The 22,289-nt window shown below is 49.8% G+C and overlaps 1 protein-coding gene across 1 annotated transcript in view; it reads left to right on the forward strand.

The window, feature by feature from the left end:
- Positions 1-16,967: 16,967 nt before the first annotated feature.
- Positions 16,968-22,289, forward strand: part of IGDCC4 (immunoglobulin superfamily DCC subclass member 4) — an 89,251-nt gene continuing 83,929 nt past the window's right edge. Inside the window, exon 1 of the mRNA XM_032700162.1 lies at positions 16,968-17,123. Within this exon, the coding sequence (XP_032556053.1) occupies positions 17,021-17,123 (103 nt within the window). The 5' untranslated portion in view covers positions 16,968-17,020. The remainder of the gene's footprint in view (positions 17,124-22,289) is intronic.

Raw genomic sequence — 22,289 nt, forward strand, 5'->3', positions numbered from 1 at the left:
CCCTTGTGGTTTGGGAGATGGATACTGTTAGGATACCATCAGGAAGATCAGGCATTTCCTTGGCATAACTCCGTTCCCTCTCCTGAGTGTTTCCATGTGAGTGCTGTTTCCAGCCCTCGGCAGCCACCAGCCGGAGCTGTCGCACCGGGGATGGCACGTCACAGGAGGTGACCCTGGAGTCAAGGCAGAGGGACACAGGGACCTGTGTGTATGGAATGGACTTTCCAAGAGAAGAGATGTCCCTTCCTCCAGTCAGCTTGTGCTCGGCCTCCTCTGTGTCTCTGTGAGCAGAATGGGCTTGGCAGGCACCCCAGTTCCATGTAGTGCTGTCCCAAGAGGTCTGGGGTGGCTCAGCACAGTCACAACTCGTGTTTTCACTCATTCCTGATTTTTTCACCCATGGGGAAGCAGCTCCTGTTTTGGTGGGAGGGAAGCACTGGCGTGTGCTCATTCCTACACGAGGTTCCCAGTTTGCGATCCTTAGTGTGTTCATCCATGGAGGTTTCTGAGACCTACAGGAAAGGAGTGAAGATTTAGCCTTTCAGGGCTGAAGTCATGGTTTATTTTTAGTGTTTGGGGTCACAGTGCTGGTCTGGGAGGGGATAAAGGGAAAATCTTTCCTGGGAGAACTTATGGCCTGGGCACAATTAACATTCTCTTCACTTTATGGGATTAGTAACAAAACTGCAAATGGTAGCTGGGATTAAAGGGCTGCATTTTCCTCCCCAGCATCAAGTCTTTTCTCAGGCTGATCATCCTCTGGGCTGCTCCTGCCAACAGACCTGCAGACAACCAGTGGTGGTTCACCTGAGCTCCTCGGCACAGGCACGAGCGTTGGGCCCACTGGGCTGCACCTCTCCCAGGGAATTCCCAATGCCAGGATTTCCTCTCTTGAAAGCAAACAGCAAAGGACTGCTCCAAGGTGAAAACCAACAGCAAGGAAATGATGACCCAAAAAGCAGCAAGGTAAGAACCTGAGGGAGGAAGGAGCAGGGCTGGGGCTGCATCCTGCTCCCTCAGCACCTGGTGCTGTGCTGTTTGCATCCTGTGTTGGGTTTTCATGCCGGAAAAAAAGCCCTTTTGCTCTTCCAACAAGGATATTTTGGACAATATGCTTTTACCGTTGCCCTCCCTCTTTTCCTTTTCTCTTCTCCTTGAGATTTCGTTGGAAATAGATGAGTAAATACCGTGTACATTCGTGTGGGAGCAGCGGTGGCTTGTGGTTTTATGATTTTCCCCCCAGCTGTGATTCATTGCTTTTTACATTTTTTAATCTATTCCCCACACCCCCTCCTGCTCTCCCTGTCTCTGTGCAGCCCAGCAGCTGTCGTTATCAGTGAAATGACTTGACATTATTTTGCTGTACTTTGTTTCTATTCATTGATTTGTTGAATGAAAACTATTTATCTGGCACTGACACACGAGATTGGAGCCTTTCAAGGAGAGGCAACTCTGCGGTATAATTTTGCTCCGAAATGAGCAGAGCTCCACGTTAAACCAGCCCAGCTGAAATCCCTGGCCCTGTGGTGGTGGAGGAGAAGCAGCAGCTGCACAACCTGCAGGGCTGGTTTATGGGAAAAGCATCTTTCCTTTCCCTGCCTGCCCCTGGGCAGCCCTGCTGGGCAAATTGGGGGTTGCTCTGGGGTGGGGATGCCAGGAGGTGCAGGTGGGGAGGCAGGGGCTGGGCAGCAGGTATGTGGTGTCTGACATTGGGGGCCCCAACACCAGAAGGATGTGGCCCTACTGGAGTGAGTCTGGAGGAGGGCATGGAGGTACTCTGAGGGCTGGAGCCCCTCTGCTCTGGAGCCAGGCTGGGAGAGCTGGAGGGGTTCACCTGGAGAAGAGAAGGATCCAGGGAGAGCTGAGAGCCCCTTCCAGGGCCTAAAGGGGCTCCAGGAGAGCTGGAGAGGGACTGGGGACAAGGCATGGAGGGACAGGACACAGGGAATGGCTTCCCACTGCTAGAGGGCAGGGTTAGATGGGATATTGGGAAGGAATTCTTCCCTATGAGGATGGTGAGGCCCTGGCACAGTTTTCACAGGGAAGCTGTGTCTGCCTCATTCCTGGATGTGTCCAAGACCAGGTTGGACAGAGCTTGGAGCAACCTGGGCTAGTGGAAGGTGTCCCTGCCCATGGCAGGGGGTGGACAAGATGATCTTTATGGTTCCATCCAACCCAAACAGTGTCTGATTCTGTGATTCCATGATTCTGTCTGGGTGCAGGTGAGTCATTCCCCTTGGCATGATGAACACAGCGTTGGAGCAGTCTGGCCCTGCTTCTTTGCCTCCCATGTTCTCTATCCCCTGTAAGTTCATCCCCTCTTTAATATCAGGCATCCAGCAAAACTCACCCTCTGGATCCCTCCTGGGATTCAGGAAGTCTGGAGAGAGGGTTGTACCTCTCCAAAAACAGGGGACAGTGGCTGCTGTGATTTTAGTTTAAAAAAAACCCCAGAGCTGGGCACTGCCACCTCAAATGCCAGAAGCTGGTTCCCTGCCAGCGCTGCTCAGAAAAATCCCACCTCCTTGGCGCCATCAATACCATCCGCACAGCTTGAAGGACACGTTTTGCCTGGGGAATACGCTCTTGTTTGAGGGATTCAGGATCCCTTTTTCCCACAGAGCCCTGGCTCCTTTCTTCCCGGCACAATCAGCCCTCTCGCCGCTTTTCTTGCCTTTTCTTCCACCGCTTTCCCACATTCTGTTCACACCTTCATGAATATTCAGAGGCCATTGGCCATATGAAGCTATGGAGGGCTCTTGTTAACACTCCTCCTAATGACATGCACCTTCAATAGAAAACAAAAACACAGATAAGAGCTTGTTAGCGCAGACCCTTGTTCCCCACCTAACAAGGTTTCCATTGACTCGGACACTTGTGGTGACACATTGCTTGCTCTCACTGTTGCCTCTTTTGATTTGCGACTGGCTTTTACCGAGGGGTGGGTTTTTTCCTTCTATTTTTTCCCTTCCCCCCCCCCTTTTTTTTTTTTTATTGTGCAGTTTTAAGCTAATTAAGAAGGAGGTCAGGTCTCCCCGAACAAAGGGCTGCAGCGGTACAATGCGCCTCGGGAGCGGCGTGCGGCGCGGCCCCAGCCGCCCGTGGGCTCTGGGAAAGCTGCGCCGCGAGTGGCACAGGAAGAGCCGCAGTTGGGTCAAGAGGTGATTAAAGCTCTGAAAGGGGGCTCAGACCACCCGCCGCGGTTCCCAAGGGCTCCCCGGGTCCCGGCCCGGCTGGACATCACCGTGGGGTGACTCTTCCACACTCGGCTTCTGCGAGGTGCTCCCAGTGATGCTGCCCTCAATTTCTGGCTGTACCCAGAGAGCAGAGCCCCGCAGCCGCATCCCCAGCGGCACCGTCTGCCACCGGGCTTTTTCCCTGGGACAGGAATCCCGTCGGGCTCCGGCAACTCTTCTTTTCCCTCCTCCGGTTGTGCTTTGCCGCCCTCCCGCCGTCACGGCTCTGCTTTCATTAGCCGGGCCCACCCATTCGATAGCGAGAGATTCCTGGATTGTTGTTGTTGGTTTTTTTTTTTTTTTTTTTTGGCCACACCTCATTATTCCTGCTATTATTAGGCTCTCGCGGCGTTGTTTGTCATCTTGTCAAGGCCCCGGAGTTTCTATGGATACTGGTCCCCTAAGTGGCCATGCTATCAATTAAGACAGCTCCGCGTCTGAACCCTTCCCGGGGACTTTGCGAAGATCCAGAGATAATTTCCCTGCAGCGCTCTGCTCCTGACGGAGCTGCATTTTCCGTAACGACCGCTGGGTCAGAGCTCAGTGTATTCGGGTTTTCCAAGCCTCAGAGGCAGGACCCACCTGCTGGCCAATAGAATCAGCTTGAGGGTGATGGGGTGAATAACAAACCACCCAATAATATATATAATATATATGTTTGTGGCAGGCTGTAATAAATAAGCAATAATGAGATAACCATCATAGTGATGGAAGTAGGAGACCAGTGAAAATAACTGCCATGGAATAACAGGATGTATGCTTTATTTTGCTTTTCTGAGGCTCTCTGGGAGGAGGGAGAAGCCTCCTTTTTCCTTCTTCATGCTCAGCTTGAGGACAAACAACCGCGCAAAGCTGAGAGGATGGCAGGTGTTCCTTCTGAAAATGAGACTGCTGAAAGTTTCCAAGTAGAGCAATTGAAACTTGTTTTCCTTATGGAAAGCACCATAAGCAAGCAAAATGAAAAGCACATTATTTCCAGTGGGAAAAGCAGGCAGAGGAAAATCATGCTGGGTTGGTCAGGACTGGGAACAGGCTGAGCACAAGGAGTAGCACAGCAGTTTCTCACTCTCACCATTCCTTGCACACCCAATATGTTTCCATGGACAAACTGGCATCACCTACTGACATTCTTTTGCAGATACTTTGTCTCTGTGCCTGTACCAGCTCCGTTTTGCCCTCCCTGTGCAGGTGAGCAGGACAGAGGCACATTGCTGGAGCTCCCCAGCTCCCAGACAGCCACTTCATTTTCCTATTCCCATCTGCAACCTCAGAACTATGATTTCTCAGAACTATCAGGAGGTTTGCAGCCTTTCAGCCAGAGAGAGACTGTTTGCATTTACTCTCTGGTGAGAATTAGTATCTGGGGGCCGGAGGCAGCAAGGGAAAAGGCTTTGATTTGGATTTGAGTTTTGGCTGGTGATTACGATTCTTCATATGCTCTAAACCAGTTTATCTCTCCCTAGGTGGACGTGTGCTGCCAGCAGGGCGATAACATCCATCGAGGGCCGCCCAGAGGTCCAAGGAATAAACTCATCTGTTATTAGCTAATACAAGGAAGTGATTCGATATGGGTCTCAGAAGCTGCAGTAGATAAATAGGATGATAAATGTTGGCATTAGCAGACGTGACTGACTCCTCTGTCTCTGTGATTTGGTAGTGCCCAGTAATTAAATAGTTGGAGTCTAATGTATTTTAAACTAGAGCCGCAGCCTGTAAATCACGGAGATTATGCTCTTCCCTGCTGTGCACTCTCCGGGTCAGAGGAATTCCCACTCCCGTGCTGCAGCTGTGCATGGCCCTGGATGGGTATTGCATCAGTCAGGACCAGGAGAGGAAGCACTGCTGGGCATAGGCTGCAAACCCATTCCCAGAGCCTTTCCATCCCAGCAGGGTATCATCTCCAGCCCCGGAAGGATCCCAGCCCGTGTCCTTTCCATCTTGGGTTGACTCCTCAGTTGTGGCTGGAGCAGCTTCACGTCCACAGGCACCTGAGGTCACCGCAGATCCTAAAATACAGGGGGCAAAGCGTCCCAGGGGGGCGATTTCCTCCCTAACCCTGTGCTGTGTGGCTGTGGGAGCATCAGCCCCTTGGGCTGGTTTTGCCTTCAGACATGATTTTCAGGGTTGTTGTTTTCAGTGATCCCAATTTCATCACTGTATTTGCACCAAGGTTTAGTTTTATTTGCAGCCAGACCTTGTGCTAAATTAAAATGTTTTGTCTCTGTTTTTTGTAGAGGTTGTCCAAGAAGGAAACTCAACTCTTCCCAGAGAAGCTTGAAGCTGTGGTTGAACTAGAAGTGACTTTTTCTCTTTATACAGAACTAATTTTTTTCTCACCTTTTAGTGGCCAGAGCTGACTCTTCTGCTGGAGGTTGGTTGTATTACACAGAATTTCTCCATTAACAGGGGACAGATTTAAACATTTCCATGCAGCCATTTTATACCTTTTAACACCACTCCTGGATTAAAAAGGAATGAAAAGCTCAGGCTTTCACTGGGAAATTTCTCTGTGATAACTGGTCACACATTCAGCAGACATGGCTTTACCAGAGCCCTGCTGTGATGACCCTGAAATGCTGTCTGGACCTATAGCTGGGATAAAACCTGTCCCCACTCTTCCTACATATAATTATTTTTAATAAAATCCATTTTTACCTCAAATTCTTTCCTCTTCCAAGTGTTTTATACTAAAAAATTCTGCTGTATGTTATGGTTATGGTCTCTGAGCTCCTCCTGCTGCTCTGCACTCAGCAGCCACGAGAAACTTTCCTCTGAGGGGAAGGATAAAGATGAGTTCTCCTGTTTTAGCTAAAACAGACATTTCTTTACTCTTTTGATTAGCAGAAGGTGATGATTTTCACCCCACAGCCTGAAGCAACCACTAATGTTGCTTTCAGCAAGATCAGCAGCAGTTTAACGACTGGTGAGCAAGAGTTATTGGAGAGGAGTTGTGTTTTGGAAAGCATAAGGTATAACCTTCCCCACTGGGCTTTGCAGGGAGTTGGATCATCTGTAAATCATCTTGTGGCTCGATTTTTTTCCATAGGCTGTTGTTGTTTTGCCTTCCAGGTTATTTTTAGCCTGTCTGTTCCAGGTACTGCTGTGACACACGGCCCACACAAACCCGAGGGACTTCACCCTGGGAAGGGTCAGGTATTGGCTGCCATCAGAAGTCAAAGGACACGGGGACCTCCAGACTCTCCTGGCTCAATGGTGGACTGTGGTAGGGTTAAGGATCATACCCCTTTCCAGGTCCCACTGTAAGTCCCTTCTTTCCATGCTGTTGTGCCTGTCTGTGCTCCATCCTTTGAACAGAGGCTGCTCCTTACCTTGCACATGGGACATCGTGGGTGGGATACTCTTCAGGCTGTGCACAAACCAAAGGGATAAAGTTTTCCAAGCTGTTGCTGAGGGTTTGAATGAAGGAACAAGTGAGCTCGTGGCGAGGCTGTTTGGTTCTGAGCATGGAGCCACGGAAAAAAGGTACTGGGAAGTGTTGGTGTACAGCTGGTGGAGCTGCCCAACGGCAGCTGGAAGCTTTTCCCATGATGAAACATCTCTGGAAGAAATTAATTCCCTGTCCTGGATGACCTAAAGTCCTAAGAGTTGAAGAAGAATGAAAATGCCCAAATCTCTGAAGCTGGAAGTTCAGGTTTCCTCCAGTCTTGTCCCCTCCTAACCAGAGCCCCACCTCCTGCAGCAAATGATACCTCTGCTAAATGCTGAGAAGTTACTCAAAGCAGAGTGGTGTGTGGAAAGCAGTAGAAGCCACCTGATCTGATTCCAAAGGGATTGGGATGTTTTTAGCCAAGTGAGGTGATAAATGGAAAATGCAGCTGGATGTAGATGAACACAAAATGATAAATTGTGGGCAGTGAATGGAAAGGGTGGAAAATAGCAGGGGCACATCAAAGGTGGAACAGCCAGAGGGGAGGCAGGGGTTGCAAAAGATCTTTGGAGCAGTGCAGATAAGACTGGATGAATGGAATAAAGTACCCCCAGACCCTGCTGTACATTAGCACAGGGCTGGGAGGGTTGCAGAGGTTTCCCATGTACACAGCCAGCCCAGGGCTTTGCAGCAGGGACAGGGACTGTGGCCCTGTCCGAGGAATTGCTCCTTACAGCCCCTTTGCTCTGGCACCTCTTTTAAAATAGGAATGATGGGTCATTACTGCAAATGTGCCGAGTTAATTCATTGGGTTTGTGTGTGTGGAGTGGCAAACAGGAAAGCAAAAGGGTTCAGGTTTGCCTGCAGCCACCTTTTATGGTCCAAGCAGCCAATTTTCTGTGTAGCTATAATAAATCACGGTGACAGACACACAGGATGGTGTTGTCTTTATGTAATTATTCCATAAATCGCCCCATTTTCTCCCCTAGAAAGCCCTCCCAGTCCATTCCCTTTTATTTGCTGGAGTTGGTTGCTATCCTGAACACAATACAACAAATGCATTTGAAGAACTTAGTTTGTAAGCAAAGGGTGAGGAGAGGGAGCCTGCTGCTGTTTCCATCACGGCTGTTTGCTCCAAGGGGGATTTGCAAAGCAAGGGAAACAACCTTACAGCTCAGGAAATCGAGCGTGAACTCCAGGGCTGAAGGGAAAGCATCTCCCTGAAAAGCCAGTCAACACAGAGCCGAGCTGCCAAAGGCAGGATGGGTGAGGGCACGGGGAGAGGGGCTCTCCTCCTCATCATCCTTCACTCAGCTCTTCCTTTTACGGGGCTGAGGGTTGAAGGTGCCTCCTGTGCTCCCTGTATTTAGCTCCCACCCTGAATTTTGAAATCCTTCACCATGGTGACAAAGGGAAATTTTTGCATCTCTGAGTTGTCCCTGTGCAAGTGACATTTTAGGGCCCTTTGGCTTTCCAGCTGCTGCAGACAGTGCCATTGCTCAGCCCAGCAAAGTCACCTCTCTGAGCGGCATCTTCCAAACCATCTCGGCTCCTTCCTGCCCAGATTTGCTCTGAGTTCTCTTATTCCTTTCCCATTCCCATCCCCTGGCTAACTATAGTTCCAGGCTGCTTAGCTGGAAGCACACAGACCAGGGCAGGTTCTGCCTGCAAGGAGCCAGATAAACTATTCTCCTGTGGGCACTCACAGCTTTAAAACCCCAACAATTTGTGTACAGCGACACTTTGGGGACCTCTTGGCTTGGCTGGTGTTTTGATAACTGAGCTTGTGCTGTTTATCCCTCCCCCTGCCCTGTAGAAGATAGTTTTTTAAACAATACAGCAAGTGGGAAGGAAAAAACAAGACCTTTTCCCAACAAGGATATAAAACTTCCATCAAACCGGCTGTGTCACTAGAGACCCAAAGGTAATAAGTTGATCTTACAGATGTATAATAAACTCATTTATTAGGTTTTTATTTTAAGAGTTGGTGGTATTAATTAGATTGATATGGCCCATAAATCACTTGATTTGGCTGAGCCCTCAGATACTTGTAATTTAAATTAATACAAGTGCAGCTTAATTAATCTGATTAAATCCTGGGACAAGCAAGGCACTGTTTGCAGCATCCAGGAGTATATCCTGGGGAAAAGGAGTATTTTAAGTTAAAGCAGCTTCTTCATCAGAGGGCCAGGTTGGCTCAGCTGGTGAATCAAGGTACAAGAGTGGAGCTGCAGAAGATGCAACACAAAAAAACAGCTACTCTGGCTCTGCCTTGAGACCTGGCAAAGCTCAACACAGCTTCAGGGCCAGGGGGGGCTGAACTTCATGAACTCATGGCAACCACTCTGGTTTTGGGAGTCCTGATCATCTTTCATCCTTCGGCACCAATAAATGAATTCTCAGAAGGTGAGTTTGAAGCATTGGTGAGCATAAACCACGACCTGATCTCCTTTGTGGTCACTAGCTTGATTTTTTTTTTCTCCCTTCAGTGCTGCTGAAAGGAGATGATGTTTCTTTCCAGGAGGGAATAATCCATGGATTGGTTCTTCCGTGCCCAAAGGACTGGGTTCCTGCCAGGGAGCTGCCACGTTCCCCAGGCCATGAGCAGACCTGGACAGGGGACAGAGTGTGCTGAGGTGGAGGTGAGTTGGTGTGTCCCATCCAAGACATGCCTGCTCTGCTGTTTCCTTCCCATCCCTGGTATTTCCCCCTGGTGATGTTTCTGGGTACAGGATGGTGGTAGTGTGGATTTCATTGTGGATGGAATGCACCCTCCTGTGGGATACACATTGCAGGGTGCTCTTACAGCGGTGCACCCGTCTGCTTCCCAGCCTCGAGGGTTCCTAAACCTTCTCCAGGTGGGTAACACCAGCTACACCACTGGTCTTTCCATCTAGTTTTTCCCATAATGGTCTTGGCTGACAGCTCCCAAATTGATGTTCCCTGCCTGCACAGCCCAGATAGCTGCCATGTAGCCTTCTCCCTATGTTTTTGCTAATTTGCCTTAATCTCAAGTTTAAGTGAGCTCCTCTATGGATAAGAGTGGAATTCAGCCCCTGTGGTCTGCCCTAGGTTTCTCTGTTGTCCACAAGCTGTCCATGTGGGATGGTGGTGCAGGTCTGGTGTTTACACCAGCTCCCCAGAATCTGGATGAAAACCCTTTCCAAGGATACCATGGTATGTTCAGCAGCAAAGCACCAGCCCAGGGCTCGTGCAGCCGCAGGTTGTTTCTGTTCGAGTATGGGCGCCATAAAATATGTTTTCTTTTAAAGCAGGAGATAATGCTATTACAGCACTTGGGTTAATCTAATATTCTCCTTCATCTTCAAAAGAGAATTGCCTAAATTGCCAGAGAGAGGCACATTTTATGAGCCCTTCTTAAGGGCTATCAATCAAACCCTCTAAGAAGGGGCACTGATGCCCTTTTGCTCGCGAGAGGGGAATCGGATTCCCCACGGCTTTGCTTCCAGCCCGCTGCAGCCTTCCCGTGTAATCGCTGCCTCACAAATGGTCTGGCCATCATTTTCTGCTACTGGTCCAGAGAAAAAACCCACATGGAGGAAACCTGTAAGAAGAGAGGGAAAACAGCCCAATTAAAGGCAATGATCTCTTAGCTCTCTGCCCTCTCCCTCCCGGATGAGGCAGATGTAAAACAATAGCTTTATTTGTGCAGGTTTTAATTGGGTAGTTCAAAGGAAGCAGCGGAGGCTCTTTTGATCTCTCGGTGTGTTTGAATGCCACGTTGCAACGGTGCCTACTGGCCACGGCAGTGACCTCTGGTGTTAATTAGTGTTTATCTGAAATCGAATTAGCCCACAATGGGGAGAAAGCAGAGCGAAAACCAGGGGATAAGCAGAGATTTGTGCGGTTCTCAGTTAGAGGTAAAAGCAGGTCTGCTGGAGCTGACGTTAAAATAACTCTGAGAACATTAGGTTTTTGCTTTGTTTTTCTAACACTCTTGGTCAGATGGTCCCATTTCTCTTCCTAATACCCCGTGCTGCCTTCATCTTTGCTGAGTCTGCTGGTCTGCGCCGCTCATTGGAACTTAAACCATAAACCAACACCGAACAATGATACATTATTTATAGCAGACCGAAGGCTGCAGGGTTGACAATAGTGCAAAGCTTCTCTTTCTTGTGGTCAGTAATCCATAAATAAATACATCATCTATTTAGGTTTGCAGAGCTGTCTGATGGATGGGAATAGCCTGCATTATACAACGAGGGCACCGAGGACGCTGTGAAAGCCACCACCTGCTTTTGGGGCAAACTGTGTGTTTCTGAGTAGCAGCAGTAAAACTCCTGATGGAGGCAGGGGTGCAAGAGCTACCCAGTGGCCTTCCTGGTGCTCATCTCTGGGACTCCCTCAAGTAAAAGGCAAGGGGGTTCAGAAATGCATAAAAATATCAGGTTCTCTGCATGAAATATTAGCAAAGACAGGATTTTATAGCTAAAACTACCTCAAGAGACAGCTATACCGTGCCAGTTTCTGAGTGGAGAATAGCCAGGGTTGTGGAAGTCAAACATCTGTCCACCACAAACATCTGCAGGCCTTCAGTGTGTTGGACTGGATGAAATCCCATCCTCAGATCAGATCCAGATCTCAAAGTTTCCGAAGTGCAGGAATGGTTTTATTCCAACCTTGCTTTTCTCTCCAAAGCCTGTTTCAAGTGGACACCAAGCTGGACTTTGCTGCTTTGCACCAACAGTGAGCTAGCTGGCGTGGAGCAAGGCCCTCCAAAAATATCCTGGTGACACTGACTCCATGTCCTTGGGCAAACAGCTCTATATTTTCTGGGATTAGCCACAAGAGGGTGGCATGAGGATGTGCACCAGGCAGCCTCCCTGCTTCGCTGCATGGCATTTTATAGCCAGCTCTGTAGATCCAATAAAACTTCAGAACAGATCCTTATTTTTGGCACATGAACACATTTCCCACTACAAAGGAGCCTGATGGGTGTTTTTGATGGCAGCACTGGCTGTTCCTTGATGTTACATGTGCTCTTTATACCTAAAACCAGGCTTAGTTAGTAGGTACCACAGCAGCACATAAACTTCAGACTATTTAGGAATCCAAACTTTTATTGGTCCTTGGTAACTGCTGTAGGGAGAAGTCCACAGATGTTGTTTATAAGCAAATATTATTTTTCATGGTCCTGCATGTTTACAAGATAGTGATGTTCCACACAACTGCTCTGTAACACATCGGGATGGTTCTTGTAGGGTTTTATTTGGTTGTAGCTGACAGTGAACAAGCCCGTTAACAAATATGCACAAAAAAGACTCAGTGGCAGGAAGAGAGACTGACTGAAATGGAGCAGACTCATTTCATTTGAAACCTGCCCAGCCTGGATTGCCTTGACATGTTTTTTTCTGAATCAGACTGTCAGTAACCCAACCCAGGTCACTCATCTTGAACAATCACAGAATCAAAGAATGGTTTGGGTTGGAAGGGACCTTAAAGATCATCTTGTTCCCACCCCGTGCCCTGGGAAGGGAGACCTTCCACTATTCCAGGTTGCTCCAAGCCTTGTCCAACCCAGCCTTGGAGAGTTCCAGGGATGGGGCAGCCACAGCTTCTCTGGGCAACCTGTGCCAGGGCCTCCTCACCCTCACAGGGAAGAATTTTTTCTTAATATCCCATCTAAACCAACTCTCAGTTTGAAGCCATTTCCCCTTGTTCTGGCACTCCATGCTCTTGTAAAAAGTCCCTCTCCACCTTTCTTGTAGGTTCCCTTCAGCATCAGTCATTGTGTCTCTGTGTAAGGCACATTCACATTTGATTTTCCAAAGCCTCATTGGGGTGACAAGCCCCAGGAAGAGCAAGGAACAGGGCACTGGGACGTCCAGGTAACAGCACAAATCAAGGAGCAAAAAACCCCACCCCCAGTTTGATGTGCAAAGCTTTGTAAATGCTGGAACTTTTTCACCTTACTTTAACATTATAGTTTTCCATGTGCAGGCAGAGGGGTGATGTTGGTGCTCAGAATCCACCCTCCCCTTGCTCCTCCTCCGTAGCCTGGCACTCTCTGCATCAGAACTCACCATCTTCCATCCTTCTGCAGGGTTTGAGTGTCTGCTCCCCCGTGGCTCTGGCTGTAGGACCAGGGCCCTTGAATGCAGAAATCCCTTTTGCCATGAATGTATTTTAAATACAAGCTTCCGAATCTCATTACGTGCTGCCTTTTCCTCTTCCATTCATTTTCCTCCTAACAATGCACCTGCCAATATCTGCCCCTGAGCTCCATTTTAAGCAGCGTTTTCCATAGTTAATGTCACACTCTTGCTCCCAATCTATCTTTGGCAACTGCTGACTGCCTGCAGCAGGACCAGAGGAAGAGGGAAAGCCCTCCCTGGGTATAACAATAACACAACACCCATTCCTGGAAGAATGATGAGATAGGCTGTGTCATAAATATTTATACGAGCGAGCGTAATGAAATGGATGTGTGGGATGCTGAGTGTCCCTTAGGGTTTGGTCATCACATGTTTTTTCCCTCTTTTCTTTCTTCCCTGTGATACAGAATTGTCCTGATGTCCCCGGGTTGTCGAGCAAATTGCTCATTGTGTTGCTCACTTACACAATGCATGTTATTATGTGCAACCAGCTGCTCCTGTTTGGCATTGCTGGCGCATACGGAACAGGAGGCTACCGCCACTTTCCTCGTCTGGAAGTCAACGTTCCTTCCAGCGCCAAAGTTGCTGCCAGACCAGAAGAAGTCTGAGAACAAAGCGAGTCCTGGTGGTGAAGTTCCCCGAGAGACTCCCTTTCTGGGAATACCAAGGTTGCAGTTTTGCAATGAGTTTGAGCTGATCCAGCTTTGTGCTGCTGTTGAAAGCTTCCTCCTGCCTCTGTCTGTAAATTCCTGTGGCTTTCCTTGTGTTGGCACTAACTCTTGGGTGATTGCATGGGGAGCTGGAGCGGGGGACTTATTTTGTTGTTATTGTTGTCGCCAATTAAGTTTTCAGCACCATCCTTTCCTCTGTCCAGCTCCAGGCTCATTCAAGCACTAATGCTGTCACAAAGGAAAGAGCAGCCAACTCTTCTGGTAATTAGAGCAGCTTAAATCAGTCATAAAATGTCAACCTCAGCACTGCAGCCCTGTCTGGAGTCAGGATAGGCAGAAACCAGAGTAAGGCTGTGTTTGAGACTGGGAAGTTTAATCCTGCTTGGGAGAGAAAGTACCTAAGCTGTGAATCTTCTTGCTCCTCACTGCTCTCTCTCTGAAACAGCTTTCCCGCTATTGTTCTTTTATTTTAGGGGGTCTTTTTGTTTAGCAAGCCTTGGTTTTTACCTGCATTTGTTTAGTATCTTCCACAATTAGACTCACATATAGACTCACATATTTTGAATTCTACATGGAAGTGGACATGGGCTGCTTAGTGTGGGTTTGGATCCAGAGCCCGGAGAAATTCTGGTTCAGATCTCTCTGTAACACATGCTGCTGGGCTCCGAGGCCTCTTGCACTACACCAGCCTTTCAAAAGCATGGATACCCCCTTGGCTACAGGCTGGATGAATGGGAAAACCCTAAAAATGAGGGTTTTGGCCCTTGAAATGGGACTTTACACCCTAAAAATGTGTCCCTGGATGTTCAAAATGCCTGCTGATCTAAACAAATTTATAGCAGCTTTTGCTGGATTTCTCTAGTTAGCTGTTATTCCTGGGATCTCAAACAAACAGAGATATGTACTGTCCATACACCTGACTCACCAAAAAATTTTTGGAGCACAGAAATAATGTCTCTTAAAGGGGGAACAAAAGGCTGAACTACAAACACCTGCCACTTACTGCTGCTGCTCTGCCTGTCACACTTTCTTCTCTCAAAGTATCAGAAGTTTGCAGCTATTGAAAGGCAGAAAGAAACTCCTCATGGGCAGGAATGGGAACGCTGGGGAGTCTGCAGCACATAAATGGGGGCTTTTGCCGCTCTAAGTATTAGGGCAGAAATGCCATTATCCAGGGAAGGAATGTCCCTTCTGTTGGCAGGGCTGCTGTCACTTTGTTCTTTACAGACTGACAGCCAGGGAGTTATCCACTCCTTCCCAAATCTACAAAGTGACTTTTTCTCCAGGCTCTCCCTCTGTGAGTGCCACAGGAAGTGATTTCACCTCTGTGAGCAGACTTGGTGTCACTCCTGCAGAGCACAGGTGTTGGCAGTGTGAAGGAGCTGGTGCTCTGGGTGATGTTACTGCTGCTTTCTCAGCTCAGGGGCTCTTTGCCAAGTCATCTTTTTTTTCTTTTCCATGGGGATAGATATTCAAGGAATATACGTTGCAAGCTTGGGTTTGTTGAAATGCTGGTTTCGTTCCTGTTTCCACAGACATGTGGGAAGACAGAGAGGTGCCACAGAGGAATCAAGTAACACTAATATCAGAGAGCTAAGGCAGGAGTTAGACCTGGGTCTTTCAAAGCTGGTGGCTGATTCCAACCCCGACCTGTTGACATGGAGCTGGATCAACACCTTAACACAGGCAGGTGCCCTTAGCCAGAGCGTGTAGACCATTAGCAATTTTCATTATTTATATTACCCTAGACTTGCCTGACTGCAAGGTAAAGTCTTCCTTGCTTAAAGGGAGGGAGAAATGTCTGGGATTTGAGGAAAAAAGGGCAGAGCTGTGTCTGAAAGAAACCCCTGACAGGCACAAGGAGATATTCCTTTACAGCCTACTTAAAGCAATTTGACAGCAGCCTTAAAACCACCTCACACAGAAAGGAGCAAGTGGGAAAGGCCCAGAGAGAAAGGATGGTTTGTGGATATTGTTAATCTTTACCTCCATGCTGGAGTAGGGCAGAAGGGAGTGTGGATATTACTATCCCCTTTTCTTTCCGCAGGGAGGTGAGCAAATGGATGGTGCAGCAATGGGGTTGGTGGATTTGCTGTGTCCTTTTTACCCTCCTTCCCAGCAAGGTGTGCTGTGAGTGTCCACCTGATGCTGGGCAAAGCCTCCCTGTACATCTGTCCAGAACAGGGGGCTGTTGCCTCCCAGGGCTTGTCTGTGCTGACAGTGCCAAGTACAAACTTAGAGTTGCATCACTCACAGGAAACCTGCTTCCCTCCACGCAGCCTTTCTGGTTTCATTTAAGTTTTTATAGCTCATTATATAAGCTAATAAATAGGAGGATCTGGATTAAAAAGGTTTCTTTTTTAATATTCCGCATAGCTGGAGCCCTCTCCACATTCCACCCCGCTGTGATAAAACATCCTGGTGCACGGGGCAGCTTCATCTCCCTTCGGAGGCCAAAGCAGACCCGCTCCAAATGCGGCTGCCCTGGTGTTCGGTGCCATGTGCCAAAAGAAAGGTCTTGGTGTCACTTTCTCTCAGGACCAAACCTGCACCTGTGGCTTTATGGGTGTGTGGACTTCGTGTCTGGGACCCAGCCAAGCCAAGCCGGGGGCAGCAACTTTGAGCTCCATCTCTCATCTCCCTGCCTCATGGAGATGAGCTGGGCTGGTGGAGGGGTCCTGCCTCCCTCTGCAGTGATGGGGTGCACACGTGCCACACCGTGGATTTTATTTGCTTTATTTTTACAGACAGCTGAGCAGAACAGGCTAGGCTTTGACGCCCAATGAACGACAACACCCGGAGGAGCTGTGCCTCGAGACTGAGCCTCAGCAAAGCGATGGCGATGCGGTCTCTGGTGTCCGATTCCCTCCGCTGCCCAGCCCGGTGGTCAGCGCGGGGAGCCCCGACAGCACCGACGGGCAGCAGGGCCGCTGAGGCGGCACCGTGAGGGGAGCGCGGCGGCTGCGGGCGGCGCGGTGCCCTCCGCGCTCACCCGTAGCCAAACTGGAAAAAAAACTAAAGAGTTTGAGGGAAATATTAATTAAAAACCCCACATAAAATGTTATAAATGCTTGTGGCTTGTGGAGCCGCCGGCGGAGCTCCGCACCTGCCGTGCCCTCCTCCCTGAGGGAGCGGGACCGGCCGAGGCGTCCCCGGGCAGCACCGTGAGTGGAGCGCGGCGGCTGCGTGCTGCGCGGTGCCCTCCACACTCACGCGTGGCAAAACCGGGGGAAAAAGCCTAAAGAGATATGTGTGTGTGTGAAATTAATTAAAAAACACACATAAAATGTTATAAATGTTTGCGGCTTGCGGAGCTGCCGGCGGGCGGAGGAGCCCCGCACCTGCCGTCCATCCCCCCCCCCCCCCCCGCCTCAGCGAGCGGGGCCGCTCCCCCCGCCCGGGCTGGCAGCAACCTGTTGGTGCGGGCGCTGCCGGGCGGCGGGAGGAGCCCCTCGGAGGGGCGGCCGGGCCGCTCACAAAGGCGGAGCAGCGGCAGCCCAGGGCCGCCCCCGGCAGCGGGGCCCGGCGGGCAGCGCGGGGCTGGGGCTGGGGCCGGGGCGCTCGCACAAGATGGCGGTGGGGCGGCGGGAGAGCGCGCTCCCCTCGTAGATGCGGCGGCCCCTGCTCCCGGCGCCCGGCGGGGCTTACATGGCGCTGGAGGACCTGCTGCTTTGTCTCTGCTTCTCCGCCCTCGCCGTCCTGGCCGTGCAAGGTGAGTGAGGAGGGGAAGGAAGGAGGGTGGGAGGGAGAGAGTGAAGGAAGGGGTCGGTGCCCCCCAGCCCGCGGGCGGCTGCGGTGCCACCTGCCCTCGCTCGGGCAGCGGGCGGTTCCGCGGGGTGGGCTGCCCGGACGGGACCCTCGCACTGCTGGTTCTCACCCCCTGTACCAGCCCTCTCTCCCGCTTAGTGACCATTCTCCCACAGTCACCCTTTCCCCCCTTCAGTGACCGTCCCGTCCCTCCGTGGCCATTCCCCCCTCTCTCCCCCATCCCCTTCTTTCCTCCCGAGTCGGGCGACAGCTGCGCCCGTGGCCTCAACCCGTGCCTGGATGGTGCCTCCTTTGGGATCACCTTTGGAGGGTGACCCTGGGGGTGACACCCTCTCATTTGGAGGGTGACACTCCACACAGGGCCCCCCCTCAGTGGCGGGGGCAGTGGACCAGCAGCAGCGTCCCCCGGTCTGTGCCTGGACAGTGGCAAGTTCCCTCCGGAGGGACAGTGGCCGTGCCAGGCTGGCTGGGGATGAAGCGCTTGTCCGGCGTGGCGTGGCCAGAGCAGGCCCCGGTGTGTCTGGTGGGGACCCTCACTGCCCCTCGCTTCGCTGCCGCTGGCACAGAATGTGTGGCCAGGCAGATGTCCCGTTGGTCAAGGAAGTGACCCAGGGGTAGCCACGCTCCTCGTGCCCGAGTTTTGCAATGGTTACGCAAAGGGCTCCGTGCGGGGACACACGTACACGGCCGCCGGGCACATTTGGGACTTTCTGCGGTTGCTGTCGAAGTTTGCACCGAGGGTCAGTCAAACTGTGGACCTTGGTGTGCACAGTTCATTCCCTGTGCATGCACGAAGATGTAGGCTGGCAGAGTCACTCTGAAAAACGTGAGATGTGGACTTGCTCTCATTTAAAATCCCTCCTAAATGGGTTACTTGTGGTGGAGGAACCATCCCTATGTCATTGTACATTTTTATTCCTTTTATGATGCATTCAGGTTCGGCAGAGCATAATAACAGCACGTGGATGGCTGCAGGGTTGTTTTCTTTCTTTTTCTTCAGAACATTGTGAGCTGCTGTAAAAGGAGTAGGTTATGAGTCTACATAGGTGCTGTGATAGAGGTGAATAACGGTACATGTAAATGGGCCATTGTCACCAGTGCTTGTGGGTTTTCCTGGATGGATGGCAAGCTCTGACCCCACCAGCAGCTGGGCTGGGTGGGAGCTGCATCTCCAGCTAAGTGGATCCCGAGGCTTGTAATCGAGAACAATGATCTTTAAAAAAAAAAAAAAAACAAACCAGAAAAAATGGGGGGGGTGGAGTGGATGTTGTTTTTCCAAACCCACTTCAACGAGAAAAGTTCAAATGCTTTGTGGGAATTTACAGTTGTGGCTTCTCGGTTTTTTGCGAGCAATTAGGAAACAAGTGAAAATTGTTTCTGTTTGTTTTCTAACAATGGGCCACATCTTGTGTAGGGAGGGAGGGAGTGCGTCCGTGCAGTCCCTGGACGTGCCGCTTGGTACATGCGGATGTGCTTTCCAACAGGTGGGTTTGATTCTGAAAAGAAAAACATGGACTTGTTTCAATATGAAATTAATTTGGCAGAGAGTTGAAATGGTTTTGGGAAAGTCTGTGTTTGATCCCAAAGCCCATGTGTTTTCATCCAAAGTTCAAACCTCACTGGGTATGGAGTACCTAAGAGAGAAGTAGAGTGGAAAACCTTCCCCCCCTCTGGACTTGATGGAAGCAGTGGCACTTGCTGGGGATGTGATCCAGTGTTTTTGAAAGCCTTCTGCTGTCTGACTTTGAGCCTGTTCTCCCTGCAGTAGCAGGAAAGTATTTAAGGAAAAAAAACAACCACGAAACAACCCCTCTCCAGTTGACTCCGGCAAGGGGGTTGTGCCGGTGCCATTCCCTGGGGCTCTCTGCAGGGAACGTGTTGATGGGAAGTGGGCTGAGCTTTCCATCTGAGGGATCAGCTGAAATCCATCTGGGTTTGTGTCATTTGGGTTTGTGGTTGAGTCCTTTTGCTATGGAACAGATTTCCTTTTTCAACATCACCTTACTTGAGCCGTGATTTGTTTTATCCTTCCTGTTACGTTCTCCTTGGCAGCATGACCCCTCTGCCTGCTGAGTGCCTGTTCCGGGGAAGCCAGCATTCCAGTTGTTTGGGAATCGCTGTCACCTGCCTGCGGATCCGCCGGCCCTGTGCCCGTGGCATTGCAGTGTCACCGGTCCAGGGGATGGGTGATGCAGGGACGAGATGTTTCCTGTGGCCCCCAAGAAATGGGGGGCACTGGCAGTGCCAAACCTTGTGTGCACAGCGAGGGTTTGCCTGTATCCCATTTCCAGGGGCAGGTCTCTCCCACCGGAGCTTGCTGGGGCTGTTGTGACAGGCTGCTCCAAAGTGGGGAATGTTCCTGCTGGCATTTCACTGTTTCTCTTCTGGTGTGTGAGCCTGAAGGAGAAACAGCTCAGGCTTGGTTCTGGTTTTCCCTAGCTTTTCCTTCTTTTTTTTTTTAATGCCCTCTCCTTTCACTACCTTGAAGTCCAAAGTGAAGCAGGACCTGCTCGTTTTCAGGCATCTCCCCCCTCTTTTGCAGCAGAGTTTCTCCCGGCAGCTGCAGCAGGTTTGATGTGCTGCAGGGGCCCCACGGGGGTGGGTGACTGATACTGGTGCCTGAGCCACCTCGGGTGCAAGTAAGAATTGGAAAATGTCAGGCAATCTGCCTTTCCTGGGGATGAAGGGAGACGATTCTCCCTGTGTGCAGCCTGGTTTGGAGCTGGCGGCAGCTTCTGTGGGACAGCACAGAGGCACCAGGGCCACATGATTTTGGGAACAGCTGGGCTGGGGGTTGCATCACAGGACATCTCACCTGAGTGCCCACTGTGATGCTGGGCCCTGGGATCCTCATGGCCCATCTTTAGACAAATGTAGAGATGTTCCTCTCTGTCAGAGGTGTGGAGAGGATGAAATCCATCCCTGAGAATGTAATCCATCAATAAATGCTCAGCATATATGTGATCTTTGTCACTCTAGTGTACAGCTATCCTGAGGACAAGGTGCTGGGCTGTCCCATGGATTTCTGACTTCTGGTCCCATGTTGCTTGCCAGATGATTTGAATTCTTACCTCCCTCGGAGCTGCTTTCCCAAAGGCTGGCTGTTCTCCCAGGGAAAAAATCCAGGTGCCTGTGAACGAGTCTGGGCATTTGCAGCATGAGAGATGTTGCTTTGCACCATTTACACGCTCCTCTCCTGTTTAAATGGCTGCAAGGCCATTAAGCCTAGTCATGGTTATATAATTAAGATGGGAATTAATATTTAATCTGATTGTAATTTGTTGCTGGAATCCATCCCAAACTGTATCTCTGCATGAGGTGAGTGGGTACCTGAGGGAAAACTGAAGCCAGTGTTACACATAGGGGATTTTTTGCTTGGACACTGGGAATTACAGGCCTGCCTTGGGTGACAGAGAAACCCTAACCTTTACAAACCCTGAGTGATCATAGTCATTTTGTTATCAGTAGGAAGCAAATGTTTGTTTTATAGTCAGCTGTAATACTAGAGGGGATATGGTAAATCCCTGTTATCAGTATTTGCCAAGTGCATGTTGGGCCAAAATCAACTCTGGTGCAATTTTGTTACTTTCTGGAGAAGAACTGGACCCGCTTTTCTACAGTATTTTTAGCCTGGTTTTTGAAGGAGAAGAGCTGTCATTGTGCCATCTGGTTGTCTGTCCATCTCCCTTTTCTTTTCCCAGTAATTCTGGACCTGCTGGTCAGTCACAACTGGTTTGAATATGGAGAACTTAGGGTTTTTGAAAATAAGCAACCAAATAGAGGAAAGAAATGCAGTTTCTGCATGGGCTGAAGGAGAGGCACCAACAAACCTACCCGGGAAGGAACCTGAAGTGCCTCAGCTGCCGGTAGAGCTTTGAGCAGGTGGTGCACCTTGTTTGGGTGGGACAGGGCAATCCACTCACAGCACACAAAGCTGCAGGAAATCACTATCTCAAGTCTTGTAGACACTTGTTTATTTTTGGAGTCTTTTCTGCTGTAAAACACGCTGTTGTTTTATGATCACACCAGTGTTCATGTCACAAGGCTTGGTGACTCTTTTGCTTTCCTCTCTTCTTGGGAAAGCACTTCCCAAACACAGGACTTTGACTCTTTCCAATGTCTTTGTGATGGTCACTTGCTGTCTCTGCCTCAGTTTCCCCATTTGTTCTGCTGGGCAGGAGATGCTGTTGCACACTGTAAACACAAAGAACACCATCACTCCAATTACCCTTCTTGCATTTATTAAATCCCATAAGGGACCTCCAAGTTCTGCTTGTGCTTTTCTGACTTAACAGCTTGTTGGTGAGAGGATCCACAGTTGCTAACACTGAATCTGCCATCTTCACAGAAAGCAGGGTTGACCTGTGTTTTCACACAGCCCCTACAGAGCTGCTAAACCCCCACCAGATGTGGGGGAAGTCTGAAGAGCTTTTAGTTTGTCTGGCTTTGAATATGCTGAAGTCATCCTTGAAACACGGTTGAATCTCCTAATTCTGAAAAGTAATGGAGCCTTCAATGGAGAGGAAGAGCTGATGAGTGTTTCCTTGCAGAAGGGTAAATATCTGCTGGAACTGCAGCTGCTGAGAAGGGAAATTCCCTATTGGAGCCCAGCCAGGTGCCATCAGCCTTGTTTGAGCTAACACTGTCTTGTGTGTGGGTGTCAGGACACTTTGAGAGCGTGGAGGTTGTGGAGCTTCTCTCCTGGACGTGTTTTCCTTCATGTCACTGATGCCCTTTGGTGTCTGTGTTTCACTCAGATCCTCTCCTGCTCCTAATCCATGGAATCCTGCTGCTCTGATATGGGCTTGCTTTATCTGAGAAGTCCAGCAGCTGCTGTGTCTTATCTCCGTGGGTAATAAACATACTTTGTGGTGGTTATGATAAGCAATTACTGTATTCCAGGGAAACTTTCATATCAGATGTTCTGAAATAATTTAAAAATCTTTATCAGCATTTTAAACGCAATTGCCTGTTACTGCCGTATTAAATCCAGCTGAGCTGTTGAATAACCTGGTTTATTCTATCCCTTCCTTTTTTTTTTTCATATTTTAATTTTTTTTTTTCAGATCTCTCATGGATTTCTTGAGGACAGGTCGTTAATATTTAAGGT

This window comes from Chiroxiphia lanceolata, chromosome 12, assembly GCF_009829145.1.
Source record: "Chiroxiphia lanceolata isolate bChiLan1 chromosome 12, bChiLan1.pri, whole genome shotgun sequence".
NCBI lineage: Eukaryota > Metazoa > Chordata > Aves > Passeriformes > Pipridae > Chiroxiphia > Chiroxiphia lanceolata.